Source organism: Rhinopithecus bieti, unplaced genomic scaffold (genome assembly GCF_001698545.2).
Source record: "Rhinopithecus bieti isolate Rb0 unplaced genomic scaffold, ASM169854v2 scaffold_35903, whole genome shotgun sequence".
In the NCBI taxonomy this organism is placed as follows: Eukaryota; Metazoa; Chordata; class Mammalia; order Primates; family Cercopithecidae; genus Rhinopithecus; species Rhinopithecus bieti.
The window spans coordinates 837,678-861,586 of record NW_016815549.1 but is presented as its reverse complement, the minus strand read 5'-3'; the positions used below and the strand labels follow the sequence as shown (position 1 = coordinate 861,586).

At 51.5% G+C, this 23,909-nt stretch overlaps 1 protein-coding gene across 3 annotated transcripts in view; it reads left to right on the top strand.

Annotated features, from left to right (window-relative positions):
- The window catches only part of TBC1D14 (TBC1 domain family member 14), a 120,493-nt gene extending 100,145 nt beyond the window's left edge, over positions 1-20,348 (top strand). For 2 of the 3 annotated variants that reach the window (XM_017853399.1, XM_017853401.1), the window contains 3 exons: positions 2,436-2,545; positions 12,089-12,347; positions 17,588-20,346. In XM_017853399.1, coding sequence (XP_017708888.1) covers positions 2,436-2,545; positions 12,089-12,347; positions 17,588-17,653 — 435 coding nt within the window. In that variant the 3' untranslated portion in view covers positions 17,654-20,346. Of the gene's footprint in view, positions 1-2,435; positions 2,546-12,088; positions 12,348-17,587 lie in introns of all 3 variants that reach the window. The other variant, XM_017853400.1, reaches the window with a different exon arrangement.
- Positions 20,349-23,909: the final 3,561 nt, after the last annotated feature.

Below are 23,909 nucleotides of genomic sequence, written 5' to 3'. Positions count from 1 at the left end.
AGATAAGCCCTCTGCACCGTTCAGGTGAGGAGGTGAAGCTCAGAGTGAAGGGACTCGTTCAAGGCATGCATTTGGTAAATGGAGGAACTGAGATTTGAATCCGTTCTGGTTCCTAAGCCTTTGTTCTTTCTGTAGCCTAGAAGTCACCAATTTAACAAGCCCATAAGCTGTTTTTTTTTTGTTTTTTTTTTTTTTGGCAGAGTCTTGCTCTGTCGCCCAGGCTGGAGTGCAGTGGTGCAATCTCAGTTCACTGCAACCTCTGCTTTCTGGGTTCAAGCGATTCTCATGTCTCAACCTCCCTAGTAGCTGGGATTACAGGTGTCTGCCGCCATGCCCAGCTAATTTTTTGTATTTTTAGTAGAGATGGGGTTTTGCCATGTTGGCCAGGCTGGTCTTGAACTCCTGACCTCAAGTGATCCATACGCCTTGGACTCCCAAAGTGCTGGGATTACAGCCATGAGCCACTGCGCCTGTCCATCGTTGTCTTGATTTGCTGATAATTATTACCAGTACTTCAAGACTAAAATGATCTAATAGTTTAAGAGTATTTCTTCCTTGATATCTTAAGGTTTACTGAGTATGTCTTGCTCAGATAGTACATACATAAAGTATTTAGAAGCTGTTGGTAAATTTGGTAGCTGTTACTGGAACTATAAATTGGCAGAGTCCTTTTGAAAGACAACTTGGTATTAAGTATCAATAGCTGTAAATAGCATTGGTGTGCAGTTCTGCTCATAAGAATCACTTCTAAGAAAGTCATAAATGTGGACAAAAGCGTTATGCACAAAGATAGTCATGACACACTTATTTACAATTGTAAATGTGAGAATCGCTGAAAACGGGGTTAGGAGAATGCAGAATGGTCAATTAAATTTGGTAAGTGACCAGTAGTGATGCTCGCAAAGAACTGCATTGTGAGAAAGTGTTCAAGATGTTAATTTCTTCAGCGTATGTAAGATAAAACATAAACTATAGTGACTATTGTGTTTGACAATAAAAGGAAATAGGCCACAAAATTACTAGTGTTTATGGATTGTTGAATGATAGATTAATAGTGTTTATGTGTTTCCTAAGTTTTCTACAGTGAGTGTTTACAGGTATGACTTTCATAATCAGGTAAAAACTTACCTTTCCACGAAAAGTAATGGTCAGAAACAGAAAATAAATCTTGAGGAAGCGTTCTTACTCTTGAAATAACTCATTAACACAGTGTATACTGGCCTTATGTTGCTTGTGTTACTAATTCCTGTAAATAATTCCCGCGTGTAAATTTAATTTTATCTTTTTATAAATAAATGATTCCCATCTAAATTTCTGCTGATTTTGAAGATAACACCCCAGCTTTCTCTTTGGAAACGTGATACAAATTGTGCTTAGGAATCATGGCTTATATTTTTAAGGCGAAACCATGGAGTCGTAATGTTGAGTGGGATCTTCATGACAGCAGCAGGTTTTCTCCCTGGCAGCCCCGCTGAGCTTAGGGCTGTGTCACTCTGCCGGGGGATGTCCTGTGCGCTGGAGGGTGCTGAGCAGCTTCCCAGCCTCCACATCCCTGTGCCAGCAGCACCTGCCCCCAGTTGTGACGACCAAAAGTATCTCCAGACATTGACCAATGTTCCCTTAGAGGCAAAACCACTCCCTTTTGGGATCCACCGTCTACAGTACAGCCCCTCCTTCAGATACGCAGACACCAGAGTTGTGATCTGCCCCCAGGCGCCCAGCTGGCGAGCACTGGAGCAGAACTGGGCCACCATCAGACGGGTGCTGCCCCCAGTCCAGTCGGAGTTCTTTCTGCTGTCAGCACTGCTTCCCAGCTTTGTATATTTCGTTTCCTTAAAAAACTGTCAACCGTTGAAAAGCAAGTTCCATAAACTACGGACTGTAACGCCCTCCTTTCCTCCTTTCCCTGTAGTGTTTCTCCCTCGTTGCATTCAAAGGTGTGCATCTGTCCGCTGGAGCGGTGCTACCCTTGACTCAGACATGAGTCATGTAGCCCCCTGGAAGTGCTAGGGGTTGGACGAGGCATGCGTGCTTTTCCAGATACTTTTCCACAGTTCATACATTCCTGGTTTTTAGGATGGAGTGAGTCTGTACAGGCTCCACCTTTGCAGCAGGACAGGCACAAATTCATTCCCAGTTTTACCATGAACGAAGCCTGTGCCCTTATTTGGCAAGTTCTGTAACTGCTTTGGGTTTCAGTTCCCTTTTCTATGAATTGAAGAAGATGAAGTGTAGCCATTGATATTGTTGTGAAGATTAGAAATAGTGCTTGTTTATAATTTGTATAGTACCTACAGTAAGTTGCCATTCAAAATGTATTAGTAGTTACGTAAGAAGGTAATTGTTAGAATCTAAAGATATACATATATTGACTTTTTTGTAAACTGGAAACTTGTGCAGATAGTTTCTGAGTAAATTTCATATTATCTCCCTAGATGTTGACTTATTTTGCTGCATTTGAGGTATTCTTTGAAGAAAATTTGCCGAAATTGTTTGCCCATTTCAAGAAGAACAACCTAACTCCAGATATCTACCTAATTGATTGGTAAGACTGGCTTTTCCCTCTGTTTTCACAGCATTTCTCAGCCCTTGCCTGTTCTTCACTCTCTTCTCTGCCCAATTCTTCACGGCCTGGCTGAATCCTCATGTCCTGCTCTCCAGCCTTCCCTGATGCCCCTGCCCCTGAGTTTTGTTTCCATCAGTGCCTCCGCCTGGCCCTCCTGAATTCCCTCAAGGGGAGAGATGGTATCTTGGGCCTGTTTGTTTCCAGAGTGCTGTCCGTTCCTTAAAAGGACCAAGCACCAGGTCTGTGCAGGCTCTCGCCGGGTATAGAGGTGGCCTGAGGAGCAAGGCCAGCGCTTGCCTGTCAGGAGCTCCTGGCTTGTGGGAGACACGTGTGTCCGTGGGCACTGTCCACGTGAGATGAGTGCTGTCTTGGAAGGCAGGAGGTCTCGGACCCAGTGCAGGGGTCGGAGTACACGGAGTGAAGGTGACCAGCGCATGTGCCATTCCAGAGTCAGCGGGCACTAGCCAAGTCCAGTGGGGTAGAGGCTGAAAGTAAAGGGCAGAGGACCGCAGGCGATGAGGTTGGGAGGCCAGGTCATGGTGGCTTTTAGACCTGAGCTCTGGAGCTTGGGCAGGATTGCGGGGCCGGGGGAGTGGCAGAGGCTGCTGCTTATGATGAGCGTGGGGCACATCCAGCTGTGAGTTTTAAGTTACCTGGGAGGCAGGAGAGTCTGGGAACAGAGAGACAAATTAAGGGGGAAAAAGCCAAAGTAGGTGGAGAGAAGGCCCCGTGGAAATATTGTGGGTATGTCGAGAATCTGGTCAGTTCCTGACTGCGAGTTGGGAAAGGGGTTTGCTGATGCCTTCAGCTGAGACCAAAGACAAAGGGAGAAGATTTGGCCAGGGCAGTTAGTGGATTTGTCTTCAGACGGGTGGTTTTGAGGTGCCTGCGGGACGTGTAAGTAGAGGCATCCTGAGACAGACAGATACGAGGATTCTGAGAGGTCTACGCAGCAGCAGTAGGCCAGGCAGGTCTTCATGCCGTGGTGAAAGGGGCTGCTGAGGATGGAGTGTGGCTGTTAGCCCGGAGAGCACTGTGTTTGAGGGCCAGGTAAGAGGGCTGGGAGACCTGTGCGTGGAAGGGAGCAGCCTCTCAGGTCACGCGGTGGGAAGAGGGTGCCTCCGGGATCCAGCAGCCCCAGCCCAAACCCAGCTTCTCCCATGATTGCCTTGTGGCCGTGGGGAAGGCTGTGAAGCCCTTCTGAGCTCCTGGTTCCTTATCTGGAGACTGCAGTGATTCACCCCACACGGTGCTGCCGGGTGACCGTGTGGCGCCACCCGACTCGGAAGGGGCTCCGCAGAAGCAAAGAAGGGATTGTTCGACCAGAAAGGCATGTTCCACTAAATCATACGGTAAATGTACAGCCACTGTGGACAGAGAGCTGGCTGGTCTGGTTTTGTCGTTGCCCACTTTCTTCAGCAGAAGGGAAGGTAAAAATTCAAGTATCGTTTGAAAGGAAGCTGACCCCTTAGCTGAAGCAGACTTGTCTGTGCCCTTAAGAATATGCCTTTGGGATTCTTGGTGTGTTGCTTCCGTCCTAAACCCTGGACGGTTCTCACTCTGCTGACCTTTGCCGTGAAGGCCGAGGGGTTTGGGGGTGGAATCTTGTAGCTGACGCCACAAGGCACTGGTGACCGAGGACAGGGAACGTGGGGCCATGAGCAGCCCTGGCGGGGATGCTGGGCTGGCCCGCCTGGCTGTGCTGGATAGAAGTGTTTAGGGCCTGCTTCAAAGGGCACCTTTATTCAGCAAATGGTGATTTTCTTCACACCTGTGAACACAAAGCTCCTGCACAGGCCGCCCCACCGTGTTCATCTGACTGTGAGCCCTGCCCCTCAGATTCCTGGCCAGAGCCTGCGGTACTGGAGGACGGGAGAGCATCCAAGCAGGACCTGAGCCTTCAGTTTCTCCCTTACCTGTTTTAGGGCTTCTGATTAGCTTCTTAGGATTCTAGGCCGAAAGTCAGTAGTGTCTTTCAAACTTTTCCCACCTTTACTCGCAAAAGGAAATGCGTTTTAAATTGTGACCCAATGTGTGCAGAAACTTAACACGTATATGTGCTGGGAACAGTGGTTTCATGACCCAGTACCTAACCCTGCCTGTGTGAAGCCTTCTGAAATACTGTACTCTGTTCTATTTATTCCAAAAAATGCTAGGGATAATCTGCTTTCGTTGCCTCCACCATCCACTGGCTGTTGGCTGGGTCATGCCTGGCAGTGTGAAAAGTACAGGCCTGGAGAATATTGCTGTCTGCTTCTGTCCCAGCCTGAAGATGGTTGTAATCCATGTAGGGGCAAAGACAAAGGGCGCCCGCATTTATTGACTCGAGTGCTTCTCACACATGCTATCTTTGAACCCTTGGAACAACCTCTCCAAGTGCAGTGTAACACTTGTGTTTTATAGATGAAAAAACTGAGGCTCAGGGCCGGGTGCACTGGCTCATGTCTGTAATCCCAGCACTTTGGGAGGCTGAGGCAGGCAGATCACTTGACTTCAGGAGTTCAAGACCAGCCTGACCAACAGGGCGAAACCCCGTCTCTACTAAAATACAGTAGTTGGCCGGGCATGGTGGCACGTGCCTATAATCCCAGCTACTCAGGAGGCGGAGGCACAAGAAGCATTTCAACCCAGGAGGCAGAGGTTGCAGTAAACCGAGATCACACCACTGCACTTCAGCCTGGACGACAGAGTGAGCCTCTCTCTCCAAAACAAAAAAACAAATAAAACAGGCTCAGAGAGGCAGAGTGCCTTGGCCAAGGTCCTGATGCCAGCCCAATGCAGAGCTGGAGTTCAGACTCAGGTCTACCCGACTCTAGAGCTGTGCACTTTCCCTTAGAGTCCTTTCTAAGGGGGTTTGTGTAAGGCAGTGTCACCCATAAGATGGGTCCCATAGTTCAGGTTCCAGAGACAAGACCATCGTGTTGAGTGTCGAACATGGGCTGGACTGTCTAATGAGCAGTGAGACAGAGTAAATGAAAAGGAAACGGTAAGGGTTTTTCACTGCTGAGGCCTTTGTGCTGTGAGCTGGTTGTGAATGCTGTCCACTGTGCTTTGATGAAGCCTCCACAGGCCTTATTCTAAAAGTGCTGACTGTGTTCTAGGATAAGCACCCGCTAGGATACAGTCTGTATTTGCAGTTCCAGTACAGGGTTAGGCGTATAGAAAGGCCTTAGTAAATATTTAAGTTGAGCTAAGCACAGGAAAGCCATGTATTCATGATTTATTCCCTGACTCAGCATTTATTGGTGGTCCGCAGTGATTCAGGCTTCTTGTTGGGTGCTGACAGTTAGGTGAAAGGTCAGATCAGAAATAGGGTGGGCAGTGGGGAGGAAGCAAAGGGGAAGAACAGACTTTACATAGGACCTGTCCTAGAAGCTGCCATTTCAGAAGCACTGGTCACTGTGGTCTTCAGTGTTCAGGAGCCAGGTGTACCTATTTCTGGGCACAGAAGAAGTCACTGAGACCCACTTCTCAATGTCACAGCCATGGTGTGAGGTCCAGGTCGGTCTGCCTTCGGGCCTTTGCTTTTTCTGCTGCATCAGGCCACCTTTCCCAGAGCCACGTCCACACCCATCACAGCCGGGCCTGCCTCCACATTGTGGGGCTGCACTGTGCCTGGTGGGGTATAAAGCATGCTAAGTTCCAGGGCTCAGCAGCTAACTGCCTGGGCAAGAGAGCCTTCCTCCTGCTCGTGGCAGGGACTGAGGGGCCTGTGGGTGTGGCCAGCTCAGCCTCCTGGGTGGGCTGAGTGGGTACATTAAAATGGCTACACCTGGGGTCAGAAAACTCTCCTGTCCTGCCACACTGCCTGCAAACCAAGCCCGCTTCCCACTGCCCCAGCTCCACCCACACTCCGAGGGTGCCCACTGTTGGTTGCTGTCCCTGTGGTAAAGCTTCAAGAGTGATCTCTGTGTTCCCAGTGCCTGGCCCCATGCCCGGCTCAGTGTTCCTAGGTCAAAGAATGTGTCTGTGCCTGAGCATCGCCTCCCTGGGCTTAAAGTCGGGTGCCTGTCCCTCCTCCGGTGTACCCTGTACACTGCCTAACCAGTAGCTCGTGAGGAGTCAGGGCTGAGGATTCGCTTTCCTGCGAACACCACCTTCCTGGCCCTTCTTTAGTTGCGGCTTGCCACTCCCCACGATGAGGCACGCGGTCAGAGCAGGGGCCCTCAGCTGTCTCGTCTTCCTACGGAGTTTTCAGTGTTTCAGCTGTCAAGGATCTACATTTTGTAGGATGACTGACTTTAGGTCATTTCACTTCTGAAAATACTTCCTATTGCCGTCCAGCGGCAGAATTAGCTAGAGGGGTGAGTGGGCTTTATAATAAACAATCTCGAGCTAGCAGAAGAAGCAGGGACTGCATTCCACGTTCCGGTTAGCACTTCTGAAATGATGTTTAATGATCCTTGGAGATCCTGTCATTGCCTCAAGTTTCTACCTTAAAGGGAAAGGTTCAAAAGGGAGTGACTGTTGGGAGGTTTCCGTTTCCACTGCCTCTTGCACTTGGGTCATCTCTGGCTCTTCACTTCTGGGGTACAGGTTGCCCCAAGAGCGCCTTAGGAGCCGGGAGCATCTTGCTGAGCACGTCTGGCATAGGCTGGGTCTTTATGGGCCTCTGGAGGAGGGAGGAGTGTCACCTGCCTATGCTGGGGACTTGCAGGGAGGGGCATAGCCTGTGTGTTGTGGGCACACCCTAGCCTGGCTGAAGTGGGAGCCCGCATTCTCAACGCGGTGCTCACGATATTTACTTCACGTCTGCTGGCCCCTGCCAAGCGCTGGGATAGAAAGACTGGAACACCTCTGGGCTCAGGGTGGGGAGGACCCTGGGACACAGAGGTGGATAGTGAACCCCTCTGGGCTCAGGGTGGGCAGGACCCTGGGACACAGAGGTGGATAGTGAACCCCGCTGGGCTCAGGGTGGGGAGGACCCTGGGACACAGAGGTGGATAGTGAACCCTGCTGGGCTCAGGGTGGGCGGGACCCTGGGACACAGAGGTGGGTATGTGAACCCTGCTGGCCTCAGGGTGGGGAGGATTCTGGGACACAGAGGTGGGTATGTGAACTCCGCTGGGCTCAGGGTGGGGAGGACTGTGGGGCACAGAGGTGGGTATGTGAACCCCGCTGGGCTCAGGTTGGGGAGGACTCCGGGGCACAGAGGTGGATAGTGAACCCCGCTGGGCTCAGGTTAGGGAGGACTCCGGGGCACAGAGGTGGGTATGTGAACCCCGCTGGACTCAGGTTAGGGAGGACTCCGGGGCACAGAGGTGGTTATGTGAACCCCGCTGGGCTCAGGTGGGGAGGACTCCGGGACACAGAGGTGGGTATGTGAACCCCGCTGGACTCAGGTGGGGAGGACTCTGGGACACAGAGGTGGGTATGTGAACCCCGCTGGGCTCAGGTTAGGGAGGACTCTGGAAAAGACGATTGTACCTGCTCTTGGGGTTGTAACAAGGATTCAGTTGAATAGTCCCTGTAAAAACATATGAAGCGAGCACTTGCTGTTATGTGCAGCCCAGGGCCCTCATTAGTAGACAGGGCAGAGGACAGTTCTGTTCCGTGGATGCTGTCTTCCTCCTTCACAACAGTCCTGAACTGCCCTCTTTCTTACCCCATGACGCTTCCTTGCCTCTAGCAAGCTCAGACAAGCAGGTAGAACAGACCTGGCTAGGTAAGAAGTTTCTGGAAGTTGTGAAGACACATCAGCAAAAACTGCCCCTTTCCTCCCGTGCGTATCATGAGAGAAATAGATACGCAGCTTTTGTCTGGGGTCTTTTCTAAGCTGAGAGACACTTCAGACGCTTCATTTGTTTAGCAACGTAGAAATCTATCATTTTGGGCTGGGTGTGGTGGCTGATCATGCCTATAGTCCTAGCGCTTTGGGAGGCTGAGGTGACAGGATCATTTTAGCCCAGGAGTTCAAGACTAGTCTGGGCAACATAGCAAGACCCTATCTCTACAAATAAATTAAAAATTAGCCAGTATGGTAGTGTGTGCCTGTAGTCCCAGCTACTCAGGAGGCTGAGGTGGGAGGATCACCTGAGCTAGGTTGCAGTGAGCTGTGATTGTGCAACTGCACTCTGGCCTGGGCGACACAGTGAGACCCTGTCTTAACAAAAAAAGGAGAAGAATTATGTTATTTTGCATTAGTTGAAGTTGTACTTGAAATTAGTTGTTTTTTTTTTTTTTTAACTTTTAAAACATGGTTTTATTTTTTACTTTAAAAAAATACCATTTTTGATCTACAACACGATAATATGCAGCGGTCGAAGGGAAACCATAAACATCTTTTGGGAGAGAAAAACCCTTGAATTCTCTCTTCCCACTGTGGGAGGAGCACTGAACCGTCTCTGGGAAGGCCAGGGGGCCCTTCCCATCCTGCCTCTGTGAGCCTGAGGGCAGCAGGGGAAGGTGGACCTTGAACCAGGAGGGCTTGAACCAGGAGGGCTGTGTGGACAGGAGACCCCTTATTCCAAGCGGTTCTGATCCCATGGCAGGGCTTCTGTGGGGCCAGAACAGAGCCTGGTGTCCCCCTTCAGTAGCCTGTTCACGGCTGGCTTTCGAATCTAAATTTAAATACAGCCCGTATTTGGAAGCTCCTGGTTTAAAATACAGCCCACATTTGGAAGCTCCTGGTAATGATGTGGGAGCACCTCTGAGCAGTGGGAGGAGAGAATGGGAGAAGAGGAGCCTCAGTTGAAGACTGTGGGGCAAGGTCTCTGCCCTTGAGGCACTTGTAGCCTGGAGCAGGGGACAGAAGTGGCTGAGGACAGTCCGGAGCTCTTGGAGTGGAGCCCAGGGGCTAGAGAGGCCATGGGGCAGCCCTGACTGGGGCAGAGGGCCTGGGAGCTGCCTGCTGAGACGCCGGCCAGAGCCTGCAAGGCCCAGAAGATGCAGGAGGGTGTGCGAGGCAGAGGAGAGTGTCCAGGAGTGTCAGGAGTGTCCCTTCACTGGCTCAGTGTAAAGGAAGATGAAGAATGCCAGGGCCTCATGAAGGGGGGTGCGTGCAGTGCAGCGGGAGTGTTTCAAGGAAACTTGGTCCAGCCTGAGGGTCAGGAAACGACCTTCCAAGAAATAGTGACACACAGCATGTAGGAAGAGCCTGCAGGGGACAGAAGCTACAGTGAGGAGCCAAGCATGGTCACAGCACGGTGTCAGCAGTGAGCGTGGCCAGGAGGTGGAAGCTCATGGGGTTGGAAATGGATTTGTCTCATGGAAATGCAGAGCAGGGGCATCATGGGCGTCGTGGATGGCATTCTGGGTCATTCCGGTGGTGACTTAATTTTATAAAGTTCATTACCTGTCTAGAGTAATTTATGGAGACTCACACATAAATCATCAGCTTAAGAATATCATGTTAAATAAAAAAAGAACAATTTGGGCTTAGGCGGGGGGGGAAAGAATATTATGTTGTAGAAATATCTTGTTCTTTTTGTTCTCTTCTTTGCTATAAAAACTATCTGACTATATATATATAAAATATGTGTGTGTATAAACTATATGAAAACCATCATTTTGGCCGGGCGTGGTGGCTTACGTCTGTAATCCCAGCACTTTGGGAGGCCAAGGTGGGTGGATTACAAGGTCAGGAGTTCAAGACCAGCCTGGCCAAGATGGTGAAACCCCGTCTCTACTAAAAATACAAAAATTAGCCAAGTGTGGTGGTGGGTGCCTGTAATCCTAGCTACTTGGGAGGCTGAGGCAGAGAATTGCTTGAACCTTGGGAGGTGGAGGTTGCAGTGAGCCGAAATCACGCCACCACTGCACTCCAGCCTGGGCGACAGAGCGAGACCCTGTCTCAAGGAAAAAAAAAACAAAACACAAAACATTGTCGTCTTTCCCCATCCGTTTTTTTCTCAGGACTCTGCTTTTTAGCAGATGTAGGGGGAGTCTGATTTCCGTGTGTGAGCGGGCACACAGAGATAGCCGTGCAGGCCGGGTGGACTCGCCTGCACTTTCTCAGTGTTAACAAGCATGCTCTCCAGGTACAATTGAGAATATTCTCTAGACTAAGGAAACAAAAGGTCTTTTTGCTCTTTCTTGAACTGTACCTTCTAGCCCAGGTGGTGAAATGGTTTTCTGGTTTTGAAAATAGCAAGAAGCTTGGGCTGAAGGCTTGTGGTTTTAGAATCAAGCTTCCTACCAAGCCCGTGACGGTGTTGCTTCCTTACGGTATGTGCTGAGGCTCAGACATCAGAACGTGGGCGTTGGAGTCAGGTTCAGAGTCTGGCTCTGGACTTACTGGTGGTGAGACCTGGGTCCGTTTAGCTGTTGTCCTGAGGCGTGGTTCCCTCAGGTGTAGTGAGGCGAGAGAGCCCCTCTCCTGGGCATTTCCTGGCACATGGGGTGTCCTTCTAGAGGGGCCCGCATAGCACACAGCGCCCGGTGCGCCCCCAGCTTCTGTTGTTCCTCTGGGTGCGAGTTTTCCCTGGCATCCAGCTTTCCGTTCCCTCCTCTGAGTTGAACGAAGTCTAGATTTTTAGGCCTTCCTCGACTCTTACTGTTAGAAGGTTCTGACGAGGGACAGCCCAGAACATTCCTGCTCTCATCTAGGAGCTGCAGGTTCTGTGCAATGCACGTCCATAACTGCAGGTCCTTGGGACCTGGAGGACAGGCTGCGTCTAGTGGAGCACCCCCTTGGGCAGAGTCCGCTGTGGACGGAAACCCATGCCCCTGAGACTTGTGAGCAGGTTGACCAGTGTGCGGAGTTTTCGGTGGAATCTGCTTTGGGAAAGTCAGAGTCACGCTGTGGAAGCTTTAGTGGCCTGACCTCCTGACCGAGTCAGCCCCTCAGGCCGAGTCCAGTGCCTGCAGTTCAGGGGCTGCGTGGGCCCAGCACTGTCTCTGTGCCAGCACAGGAACTACTGAACCCTGGAAGAGGGGTCCTCCACGAGGAGTGGAGATGGGGATCCCCACCTGTACCGAGCACTGTCAGTGTTGGGCAGGTTTTGAGAGCCAGGAACACTGGGAAGTCCTGCCACCGACAGGACATTGGAATTCAGCAGAGATTAGCCAGACAGGGCACTAGATGCGGAGCTGGGGTGTGCCGTGGTGAGCACCAGGCTGGGGACCAGGAGCCTGTGGGCGCTCAGAGGAGGAAGGATCCTCGTGCCTGCTCCCAGGGCGAGGGGAACCTGTGCAGTGGTGCCTGAGTTGAGCCCCATAGCCAGGAGGAGCACCTACCGGACGTTTGCTCGTGGGTGGCGCGGGGCACGGCGGTCCCTAAGACAGGATGCCTGCCCCACAGTGTGAGCACACAGCAGGGGCTCAGCACATATTCCTCGCAGGCAGGAGTCATTGCTGTCAGTCATTGGGAAGCTGTGTGCTGCATGATTCTGTGTGGAAGCTGATGGTGCTGTGTCCTGTGCGATGTCAGAATTGCCCTTCAGTGTGAGTGCAGGCCTGGCCCCGGCCCCAGCTGTTGCCTGGAAGTGACTAGGGGAGTGTTTTTCATGGAATCCGACCGGAATTCAGTGTTCTTTCTTTGTTAAGATTCAAAACCTGAAAAATTCCAAATTTCCCCCCTAGGATCTTTACCTTATATAGTAAATCTCTGCCCCTCGACCTGGCCTGTCGTATCTGGGACGTGTTCTGTCGCGATGGGGAAGAGTTCCTCTTCCGCACGGCCCTGGGCATCCTGAAGCTGTTCGAGGACATCCTGACCAAGATGGACTTCATCCACATGGCCCAGTTCCTGACCCGGCTGCCCGAGGACCTGCCTGCCGAGGAGCTGTTTGCCTCCATCGCCACGATCCAGATGCAAAGCCGAAACAAGAAGTGGGCTCAGGTCAGCGGGCTTTGTGTTCTTGGCTTCCCACAGCGTAGCTGGCAAGTGGCGCGCTCAGGGAGGACCCTACATTACGTGCTGTCTGAGGACGTAGCCCCTTTGAAGGAGGTCCCAGGCTGGAAGGGAGGGGGGCCGGGTGGAGACGTGGCTGTACCACAGGGCGTCTTGGCAGGTCGCCTCCTCTTCAGGTTTCTGTCAACTGGATGGGGTGTGGATAATGAAAGCCTTCCCACCTCTTCTGCGGTGATGTTGGGAGGGTCAGCACTTTTACCATTATGACGCTCTTTACATGTTAGAAAGTATTTTATAAGCCACATCCCCCACTTTTAAAAAAAATAATGCCAGAGACAGAAAGCAAAGTGGACCCACTTACTGATCCCCGTGGCCATGCCCTGTGGCAGGCTTTTGTGTGCGCCCTCGAGAAGAAAGTGGGGTTATGCCCCTCTTACAACAAAGGGAGGCCCAGAGAGGAGGGCACGGGTCCCTCCTGGGCCTTCCCATGCACTGCTGTGCCCTCTCTGGACTGCGTGCCCTGAGCAGCAGTGCAGACAGTCCATGTCCCTCGGCTCCCCTCCAGGCATCCCTGTTATGTCCTGTCCTCAGTGGGATTGACCTGCATTTTCTGTTCTGAGTCTTCATCATACTAAAAAGGAAAAAAACCAGTCTGGGTTCTTGATCCTGCATATGCTCAGCATTGGTTTGAAGTCCTTGTTGATGGACGTCTATGAAGACTTTTACTTTTCTGTATGTGTTACACCATGCCTGGGGGATTTCTTTGTTTTGAGACTGGGTCTCGCTGTGTCATCCAGGCTGGAGTGCAGCCTCTGCCTCCCAGGCTCAAGTGACCATCCCACCTCAGCCCCCCGAAATGTCCTTGATTTAACTTTTTTTTTAATTAATGGAAGATTTAAAATATTTACAAAAATAGAATAACGTAAAATAACGCACCCCACATGCCTGCCCTCCAGCGTCAGTGACTGTGGAGGCACGGCTGCTGTTGGAGCTGCTTCCCACCTCTCCCCTCCCCACCATGTTAAAGCGAGTCCCAGGTACCGTGTCACCTGTTGGTGTTAGCGATCGCTGAACCATATGGGCTCTTTTAACGTAACTGCAATAGCGTTACCACTCAGCTCCTAACTCCTTCCTGTCATCCGATATGCAGTTGTCAAATTCAGAAGCCATAATATAGTTGGCTGGAATCAAGAGCTAAATAAGTCCATGCCTTGTGATTGGTTGAAAGCTCTGTTAAGCCTCTGTAGTATTTATGCCACGTCACTTCTCACTTTTTAGCCCTCTCTTGCTTGCCTTTATTTGTCAAAGAAAATAAGTCATTTAGGCCAGGCACAGTGGCTCACACCTGTAATCCCAGCACTTTGGGAGGCCAAGGTTGGGGGATCACTAGAGCCTAGGAGTTTGAGACCATCCTGGGCAACATAGTGAGACCCTGTCTCTACAAAAACTATAAAAATTAGCTGGGCATGGTGGCAGGCGCCTGCAATCTCAGCTACTCGGGAGGCTGAGGCAGGAGAATTGCTTGAACCTGGGCAGCAGAGGTTGCAGTGAGCCAAGATCACGCCACTGCACACCAGCCTGGGTAATAGAGTGAGACTCCATCTCAAAAAAAAAAAACCAAAAAAAACAGGTCATTTGTCCTGTAACATTTTCCACTAGGGGAGAGTTTTATGGTGTATACGGACATCGCTCCCCACACACATCACACACCTATACGTACACAGTCACCCCACACATAGACACGGATCAACTCCATGCACACATCGCACACCCAGTCACCACCCACACCTCACCCACACACAGTCACCCCCCACACACATCACATACCCCCACATACACAATCACTGCCCACACACACACGGATCACCCCCACGCATACACATCCTCTTTTAACATAACTGCAATACTGTTAACCACTCAGCTACTAACTCCTTCGTGTCATTAGATATCCAGTTGTCAAATTCAGATGTCATAAATGGCTTTATAGTTTGTCACACAGTCACTCCCCACACCTCACATACCCATAGTCACCCCACACACATTGCAGACTCACACATACACAATCACCACACACCACACACCACACATTCACCCCACGCAATCACAGTCACACCCGCACACAATCACCTCACACATCAATCACCCCACACACATCACACACCCGCACACAACCACCCCACACACATCACACACACACAATCACCCCACACACATTACATACCCGCACACAATCACCCCACACATCCACAATCACCCCACACATCACACACCCACACACAATCACCCCACACACATCACACACCCACACACAATCACCCCACACACATTTCACCCCCCACACATCACACACCCAATCACCCCACACCCCCGCACACACACCCCACACATCACACCCCACACACATCACACCCCCGCACACAATCACTCCCCACACATCACACCCCTCACACAATCACCCCACACACATCACACCCCCACACACACCCCACACACATCACACCCCCGCACACACACCCCCCACACATCACACCCCTGCACACACCCCACACACATCACACCCCTGCACACACCCCACAATCACACACCCAATCACCCCACACATATCACACACCCACACAATCACCCCCACACACGTCACACACCCACAGTCACTCCCCCACATGTCACACACCCATACATAGTCACCCCCCACACACATCACACACCCGTAAATACAGTCACTCCACACAGTCATACCCACACAGATCACCCCCACGCACACACATTGCCCACCCAGTCACCCACAATCACACATACACAGATCACCCCACACACACACATTGCCCACCCCAACACATAGATCAACCCTTACACATCACACATCACCCCCCCACACACCCACACACATGCACACGTCACACACCTACACATTGCATACCCACACACACACCTACAGGTCACCCTTCACATGCACCTATCACACCCTCAGACACGCCACCCTCACATCACACCCACACGCACACATCACACCCTCACGCACACATCACACCCCCACACACGCCACCCTCACATCACACCCACACACATCACCCCACATGCACATACACACCCATGTACAGGTGCAGGTCACTCCCTGCACATCCACACACTGCACACCCACATACACAGGAAAGGATTAAACCCAGATTAGCCATTTTGATCTTTGCATTTTAGGGACTAGGTAAAATCTATCAGTTAAAACTGGGTCAGATTATTTGACCGTAGGACATTGTTATTAACGGGATGATGATAGGAGTTAGTCTGATGATGGATGTGGGGTGGCGGTTTTGGACATCAGTAACGTACGGAGTCTTGCCCTATTGCCCAGGCTACAGTGCAGTGGTGCGATCTCAGCTCACTGCAACCTCCGCCTCCCGGGTTCAAGGGATTCTCTTGCCTCAGCCTCCTGAGTAGCTGAGATTACAGGCGCATGCCTCCATGCCCAGCTAATTTTTGTATTGTTAGTAGAGCCGGGGTTTCACCATGTTGGCCAGGCTGGTCTCGAACTCCTGACCTCGTGATCCACCTGCCTTAGCCTCCCAAAGTACTGGGATTACAGGCGTGAGCCACCGCGCCCGGCCCAGGCATCAGTGACTTTTATACAGTTCCAGGTCTCGTGGGACTTGTGGTCCATGCACATTTCTGTCAAATCCTGTGCTTAAGGTTAAGACACTGGTGAGCTTTCTTTTTCTTTTTCCTTCTTTTTTTTTTTTTTTTTTTAAGACAGTCTCACTCCCATTGCCAAGACTGGAGTGCAGTGGTGCAATCACAGCTCACTGCGGCCTCAACCTCTGGGTCTCAAGCAATTTTTCCACCTCAGTCTCCCAAGTAGCTGGAACTGCAGGCATGTGCCATGACACCCGGGCAATGTTTGTTTGTTTGTTTGTTTTTGTAGAGATTTGTTTCCTTTTTTGTTGCTGAAGTTGGTCTCAAATTCCTGGGCCCAGGTGATCTTCCTGGCTTGGCCTCCCAAAGTGCTGGGATTGCAGGCATGAGCCACCATGCCCAGCCATGAGCTTTTTCAAAATGACTAAATGTTTATGTTGAGCCAGCAACCTCATTTACTTCGAGATGCAGGGGGACTTTATCTGCCATTATTCCTTATCTGCACCTTACTTGAAACCAAAATGTTTTAGTTTTAAATTTGTGACTCAAAGTGGCATAGTTCCTGGCCCCAGGCCGGTAGCACTGTGTTCCCAAGATTCTCTTGGTTTCGCCCTTGGACTTTGAGCATGTCACTTCCGTACATGTCCGTTGTTCAGGCCCCTTATGTCGGGGCATTAGCCTTCCGGCGTTTGTCGCGTGGGCTAAGCGGGCGCTGTGTGTGAAGTGCTGGCAGAGTGCTCTGCCTGGCGTGGAGCCTGTTAGTGTTGCTGTAATTGCTAGGCAGCCATGATGGCGTGGAATATTTTTTAAAAGAAGAGCGTTGGCCTGGCGTGGTGGCTCAAGTCTGTAATCCCAGCACTTTGGTAGGCCAAGGCGGGTGGATCACGAGGTCAAGAGTTGAAGACCACTCTGGCCAATACGGGTGAAACCCTGTCTCTACTAAAAATACAAAAGTTAGCCGGGCGTGGTGGCACACCTCTGTAGTCCTAGCTACTCAGGAGACTGAGGCAGAAGAATCTCTTGAACCCAGAGGTCGGAAATTACAGTAAGCCGAGATTGCGCCACTCTACTCCAGCCTGACTGACAGAGCAAGACTCCATCTCAAAAAAAAAGAAAAAAAGAAGGGTGTTGACCAAGAACTGTGAGAACAGAGGAGGGAGCAGGCTCTGGGCCATCTCAGGAAGGCAGGCAAGAGGAGCCAGCGCCTTGAGGCCTTCACAGGAGGGAGGCTTCCTGGTAGAGGAGGAACGGTGGCAGGAGTGCAGCGGGATGGGCACAGGGCTCATTAGTATCCTAGCGTTCAGGCCTGGGCTTCCTGGGTGGCCATTGCAAGACCCCAGTGAGGCCCACAGCTCTGCGTTGACATGGATTCTGTGGCTGGCTGGAAGGAGTGTAGCTAGCTCACTAGGCCAGAGGGCATGGTCAGGTGTCCATGTTGGAAAGACCACGCCAGACGCAGGTGTGGAAGACCCCAGAGGGCTGGAGGCCGTGGAAGTGGGGAGCCGGGGGACCCTGTTAGGAGGCTGCTGCTGTCTCTGCACCACTGCCATCAGGGTCTGTGTGCGTGGTCAGTTAACCTCAGCTGTCTTCCCTGTGAATCCTAGGTACTGACTGCATTGCAGAAAGACAGCCGGGAAATGGAGAAGGGAAGTCCGTCCCTCCGACACTGAGGCTGCAGCGGGAACTCGCACTCGGCACCAAGCAGACCCCACGCCGCCACCCCTCTGTTGTTTCAGACTGACACCCGGGCAGCCGAGAAGAGCGGGCACTCTTTAAGTTTGATTCCTAACACTGGAGTTGGCCTTAAACAAAACAAACACAAAAACTCTTAAAGAATTAAACCAAGGCTTAGCCTTAAGCAGCTCAGTGGAAGGATGAACTCCCGTGGACCACAGCCAGCCACTGCATCTGCTGCACGGTTGAACGATGGCCAGTGGCTCACCCCCACTCCTTTATTTCAGCAAAAGCTAATTAAGTTGTAATGCTTCTATTCAACTACTGGGAAGTATGTTACAGTCTTAGCCAGGATGCATGAGATGTGTTATTTGAGAGACTTGAGATGCTTTGGCTCGTGCTTACATGTTTTCGATAAGAAAGGGATCACTGAGTTACTGAGATAATCTTTCCAGAGCTGGGGGTCATGTTTCTAGAACTCACCTACCAAAGATAGCATTAAAGGAACAGGGGCTCTCTGAGGATAGCCACTGATGTGTGCCCGTGGATACCTGGGCATCAACCCAGCCTGCAGGTGAGCATTGGGCCATGTTGCCTTGAGACGGTCACAGTGCACAGGCTGCAGGTGCACACGTGGGCCAGTGGGACTGCGCTCCGGGAGACTGCTCCCTGGCATCTGTCCTGCAGAGGTGGAAAGTTCGAGAGGAGGAGCTATTTGCGAGGAAGCCCTGTGGCAATAGAGACAGGCTTAAAAGCGGAGAGAACACCGAGTGGAATCAGTCCCCTGTAAGTAAAACGGGAGAGAGAGAGATGTGTGGCTGGACCCTCTCCCACCGGCCTGTTTAGTGGAGGCCGGGGCAGCAGCCCAGAACAGCACATGTGGGGGAGGTGGCCCCTTGTGCCCGCAGTGGCTCCTCTCTGCCTTTGAGCCCTGCACAGCTGGACCCATCCTAAGTGCCAGTGAGTCCCTCACACTTTGACTTTAGAACGTGTGCTTCATGACCCGTTGTACAGACGGAGAAGCGAGCAAACACGTCTAACAGCCCAGACAATCTCGTCAGATGCTCATACTGTACCACCAACCTCCCCATGTTAGCTGACTTTCCCAGGGTCGTTGGCAAAGTTTTTGTTCTGTCTTTTCCTTGACTAATTGTAGAACTTTGTGTGAGGACTTTGGTTATCCAAAATCACAGAAGTGAACCGTTTCGCAGCTGCGCAGTCTAAAGGACAGACCAGTGTCTGGAAGCAGGGCCCACGTGGCAGTCTGCTGGCAGGCTGGTCCTGGGGAGCATTCTGCGGACCCAGTCACAGGCTTGGTTAGTCATGCGTACCTATGTGGTTCCTTGGGGTGGTCTGCACTCCACGGCCCTTCTCAGCCACACTTCCCACCCCAGGGGATGCCCCCAGGCTGATCTCATTTCTGATGTTGAGGGCTCTTTGGCTCTGTCTGTATAGCTTGTAACAGCCTTGGGCCGGGGGCTGGGGAAGGAAAGCCGAGCTGGCATTCGTTTTTTGGACTTTCTATGTCTGCCATAGCCGCTAATGCTCCTCTGCGCACAGGAGCAAGTTGCTGAGCCAGTGGCTGTCCCGTGCCCTCCTTCCCAGCACTACCACATGTCACGTTTCCCGGACTCTGCCCTTACATCTCAGCTGAATCTCCAGGGAGGCTGCAGAGCATCGTGGAGACCACTTCCTGCCTCGGCCTTTAAATGCTGACTCACCTCCTCTCGGAGGAGGCTTCCTGTCTTCACGGGGGTCCCGGTGGCCTCCAGACAGAGCCATTTCCTGACATCAAGATGTTGAATGTAATCTGGACTGAGCTGGGCCTGTGGGAGAGGCTGCCTGAGGCCTGCGTGCTGTCGTCCTCGCAGATGTACTTATTTTTGTTCCATGATATGGGCGTTCCGTTCCTTAAAGATGTATATATTTTCTTACTGTACATAAAGATGTTCCATAAGTCGTACAGAAGGTGACGTGGCAAAGGGCCTTGTGCAGTGTGTTCAGATGGCCGCTGGGGATGTTCCTGTGTCTTCAGCGCCCTGCCCTTTGTGTTCCTGGTGAAGCAGTTTCACGTGAGTCTGTCCGGAGAGCACTACCATGCATTCCGCTTCTGAAAAGGATCCCATGCCGGTGTGGAGCACCTTCCCAATCCTAGTTCAGAAGAGGCTTGTATGACCTGTTCAGGGGTCATGTGAGGTCTCGCCAGTTTCATGAGTCCTTCAGAGGCCAGAAAGTTCTAAAGTTCTGAGTCCCCAACCAGGGTCACTAAGCACCTTGCCACAGAGGCTGCTTCTGTGTGTGGTTTAGGAAAACTGGAAACGAGACATTGACATGCTGCCCCTCCAGAGGTCTGCATGCTCCACTTCACATGCTGTTGACTCTCAGAGTCTAAGACTTCAGGGCGGGGACCTTTGTCCAGCCTGCCCGGTAGAGGGAGGCTGCCTCTCCCACCAGGCCTTGGGATCCCATTTAGAAATGGCGTTCACTTCAGAAGGTACTTTTTAACAGCTCAATTTTTGACTATTTTAAATAGTTTGCTGAAAACTCCTGATAACACTTGCTACTACATATCATGTTTTAATTGCTTGTACAGTTAACCTTTAATTTTATTTAGTAAAGTGTATCAAAGTAGGACTTTTTTGAATTGTAAATATGTGGTTTTATTAAATAAAAGTCAATGTAAAATTGTTACTTACGTTCACCATCGTTTGTTTAAAGTTGAAGTTCTCACTTTGAGCACGATGCTGTTTGAATATCTTAAGACCCACTTGTCAGGCTGGTTAGCAACAGGATGGTGCAGTGGTCGCTGAGTGAGGGGATTAGAGGGTTGAGTGTGCCCCTTGCAGGTTGGAGGGAGCCGCACCCTTGCACCCCATCTCGAGCCAGCCCCTACCCACTACTCCTTCCTGGTCCTGCAGCACCCTTCCTGGCATGCAGCTGGTGCTTACTCTGTGCCAGCCACAGGACCAGGAGCTCTCCATGTTCCCTTCAGAACCTTCTCAGAAGCCCGTGAACCAGGCACTAAGGTCTGTCTCCCCAGCGGGCAGTGGGGTGGCATGAGGTGCGGGTCAGTGCTGTCGTCTCAGGTGGCTGTGGCTGTGCGGTGGAAGGCTCCATGAAGCCGCTGAGAACTGGGCAGTGCAGGGCCCGCCATGTGGGTGGGCATCGCTCCGCTCCCTGAGGCAGGAGGCTCCCGGCTGGTGCGGCAGAGCCTAGGGCAGCTTTCTCATCTGGCCCCTTGCTCCCAGGAGAATCCTTATATGTGCTCCACAGCACTCTCCTCGGAGCAGATGCTGCTGTTTACTCTCCAGCCTCTCCCTCAGTGGCTGCTCTCCTCCACTGTTATCTCCTCTGCGTTCTCTGCAGGCTGTGGTGAGAGGACAGGCCACAGGCGTGATGGTGGCAGCAGTCACAGCCATGCCAGGCGCTGGGCCGAGTGCTGCCTGTGAGTGATCTCATCTCCGCAGCTGCTCTGTGGAAGACAGGGCTATTGCCCCATTTGCAAAGGTGAGACACGGCTGGGCGCGGTGGCTCACGCCTGTAATCCCAGCACTTTGAGAGGCCGAGGCGGGCGGATCACGAGGTCAGGAGATCGAGACCATCCTGGCGAACGCAGTGAAACCCTGTCTCTACTAAAAATACAAAAAAAAAATTAGCCGGGCGTGGTGGTGGGCACCTGTAGTCCCAGCTACGTGGGAGGCTGAGGCAGGAGAATGGCATGAACCTGGGAGGCGGAGCTTGCGGTGAACCAAGATCGCGCCATTGCACTCCAGTCTGGGTGACAGAGCAAGACTCCATCTCAATAATAAATAAATTAGCTGGGCGTGGTGACGCATGCCTGTAATCCCAGCTACTTGCAAGGCTGAGGCAGGAGAATCGCCTGAACCCAGGAGGCAGAGGTTGGAGATTGTGCCACTGCACTCCAGCCTGGCAACGGAGCAATGCTCCGTCTCAAGAAAAAAAAAAAAGATGAGATGCAGGGAAGGATGTGCGTAGACTGGGACAGCAGTCAGAACTGGGTTTCACACTCCAGCCTTGTGACTCCCAAGCCCTTTTCAGGAACACCCTTAGGGGAAGGGGCCTCTGAGAGCCTTGTTCTTGTAGGGCTGACCTCAACTCCAAGTGCAAGGCCTGGGGTGGGGCCTGGGCTTACTTATTTGAGCGCCTCCAGTGTGCAGTCACCACCTGCAGAGGAAGAGATGGGGCCAACAGGGCTCATGGGTCAAGCATGGGCTGTGGCGGCAGGAGCTGGGGGACGTCTGCCCCCGAGGTGGCAGAGGTGCCTCGTATGTGCAAACATGAAAGGGGCTGGGATGCTTTCCTGAGTGCTACAGCCCAGGGGAGAGGGGGCTGATAGTTTAAAAACCACCCCTGAGACGTGGAGCCTGCCAGGCAGGAAGGCGCACAGAGAACGGAATGCTGCAGCAGTGCAGTGTGAAGAGGCAGTGTGGACCTTGAGACCAGCTGTGGGTCACCAGGGAGCCAAGGGAAGGGCCTGGCCAGCAGACGGAAGCCTCAGAGCCAAGGGCCAGTCCTCCGATGGGCCCATGTTAGGATAAAGAGGGGCTTGTGGGGTTCCCAGGGAAACCAGTGGATCTACTTTGCATGGTACAAACGTGCTCAAATATTTGCTGATGTGACTCAGGCCCTTGCCTGCCTACCCAGGAACCTGGCCATGAACTAGAGTGGCCAGATAGGGCTTTCAGGCCCAGAGTGCTGGCCTGCCCACACGGGCTCCTGTGAGCATCCCCTGCAGCCAGCCTCCTCTGGGTGCACCGGCCAGGGCCACGCCAAGGCACTGTTTTCCCAGACTCACTGCCAAAGCCCCATTTTCCAGGATGGCTGAGCTGCCTGGGGTTCTGTGTGGAGTGAGGGGAACTGCCTTCTCCCCAAGCATTATAACAAAATAAGTTACTTGTAAACTTGGAAGCATCACTCTGGACTCCAGAACCTCACAAAGTTTATCCTCAAACATTGTTCCTCCAGCTTCCTGCCCGGCTCTGGAGCTGCTGGTAGAAACTGCTCCAAACAAAAATAAACCCAAGTTTAAGGTGCAGTCTGGCCGGAGGTTAAGACAGGGCCCTGGAGATAAATCTTGTAGCCGATCATTACCATTTAGGAACTCTGACCTTGGGGAATTGTCTTGAATTCCTTAAGCCTGATTTTTCTTTTCTATTACCAAAGGTTAAAAAGGGTACCCAGCCTTGTCCACTGGCTTGTGAAGATTAAACAAAAATAAGCTGAATTAATTATATTTTTAAAAAACACGCACAGAGACGTTGCCATGGGTTGGCAGACTCATGCCCTTCACATGTAAACCGTTAGTATCTTATACTCTTGGGATCTTCCTCCTAAATTAAGTACATGTTTATTGTATAAAATTTGGAAATTCAGAAAAGCATGAAGACAGTTGTTTTTAATTGTACCACCTAGAGAAAAGATACTGTTTTTAATTGTACCACCTAGAGAAAAGATACTGTTTTTAAGTTCTGATCTTTTTTTCCTATAAGTAAAATTTTCCCATTTTACAAGTGAGTACATTGAGGCTTAGAAAGCTGAAGTATTTTGTCCCAGGTCCCAGTCAGAAGAGAACTGACCTGTAATCCCAGCACTTTGGGAGGCCGAGACAGGCGGATCACGAGGTCAGGAGATCGAGACCATCCTGGCTAACACGGTGAAACCCCGTCTCTACTAAAAAATACAAAAAACTTAGCCGGGCGAGGTGGTGGGCGCCTGTAGTCCCAGCTACTCGGGAGGCTGAGGCAGGAGAATGTCCTGAACCCGGGAGGCGGAGCTTGCAGTGAGCTGAGATCCGGCCACAGCCCTCCAGCCTGGGCGACAGAGCGAGACTCCGTCTAAAAAAATAAGTAAATAAATAAATAAATAAATAAATAAATAAATAAAAAGAAGAGAACTGAATCCAGCCTGATTCCAAGGTCTTAGGAACAAGCTGTGTCTTCTAGATAGATCCTCGTATTCACCCTTGGCATCCTGTGGGTGAAATGTTAGAATACATCATCAATTTAAAAATTAGGGAGAGTGTCATTTTATTCATTAAAATACGTACATATTTAGCCAGGCACAGTGGCTCACGCCTATAATCCCAGCACTCTGGGAGGCCGAGGTGGGCAGATCACCTGAGGTCAGGAGTTCGAGACCAACCTGGCTGACATGGTGAAACACCATCTCAACTAAAATACAAAATGAGGCCGGGCGCGGTGGCTCATGCTTGTAATCCCAGCACTGGGAGGC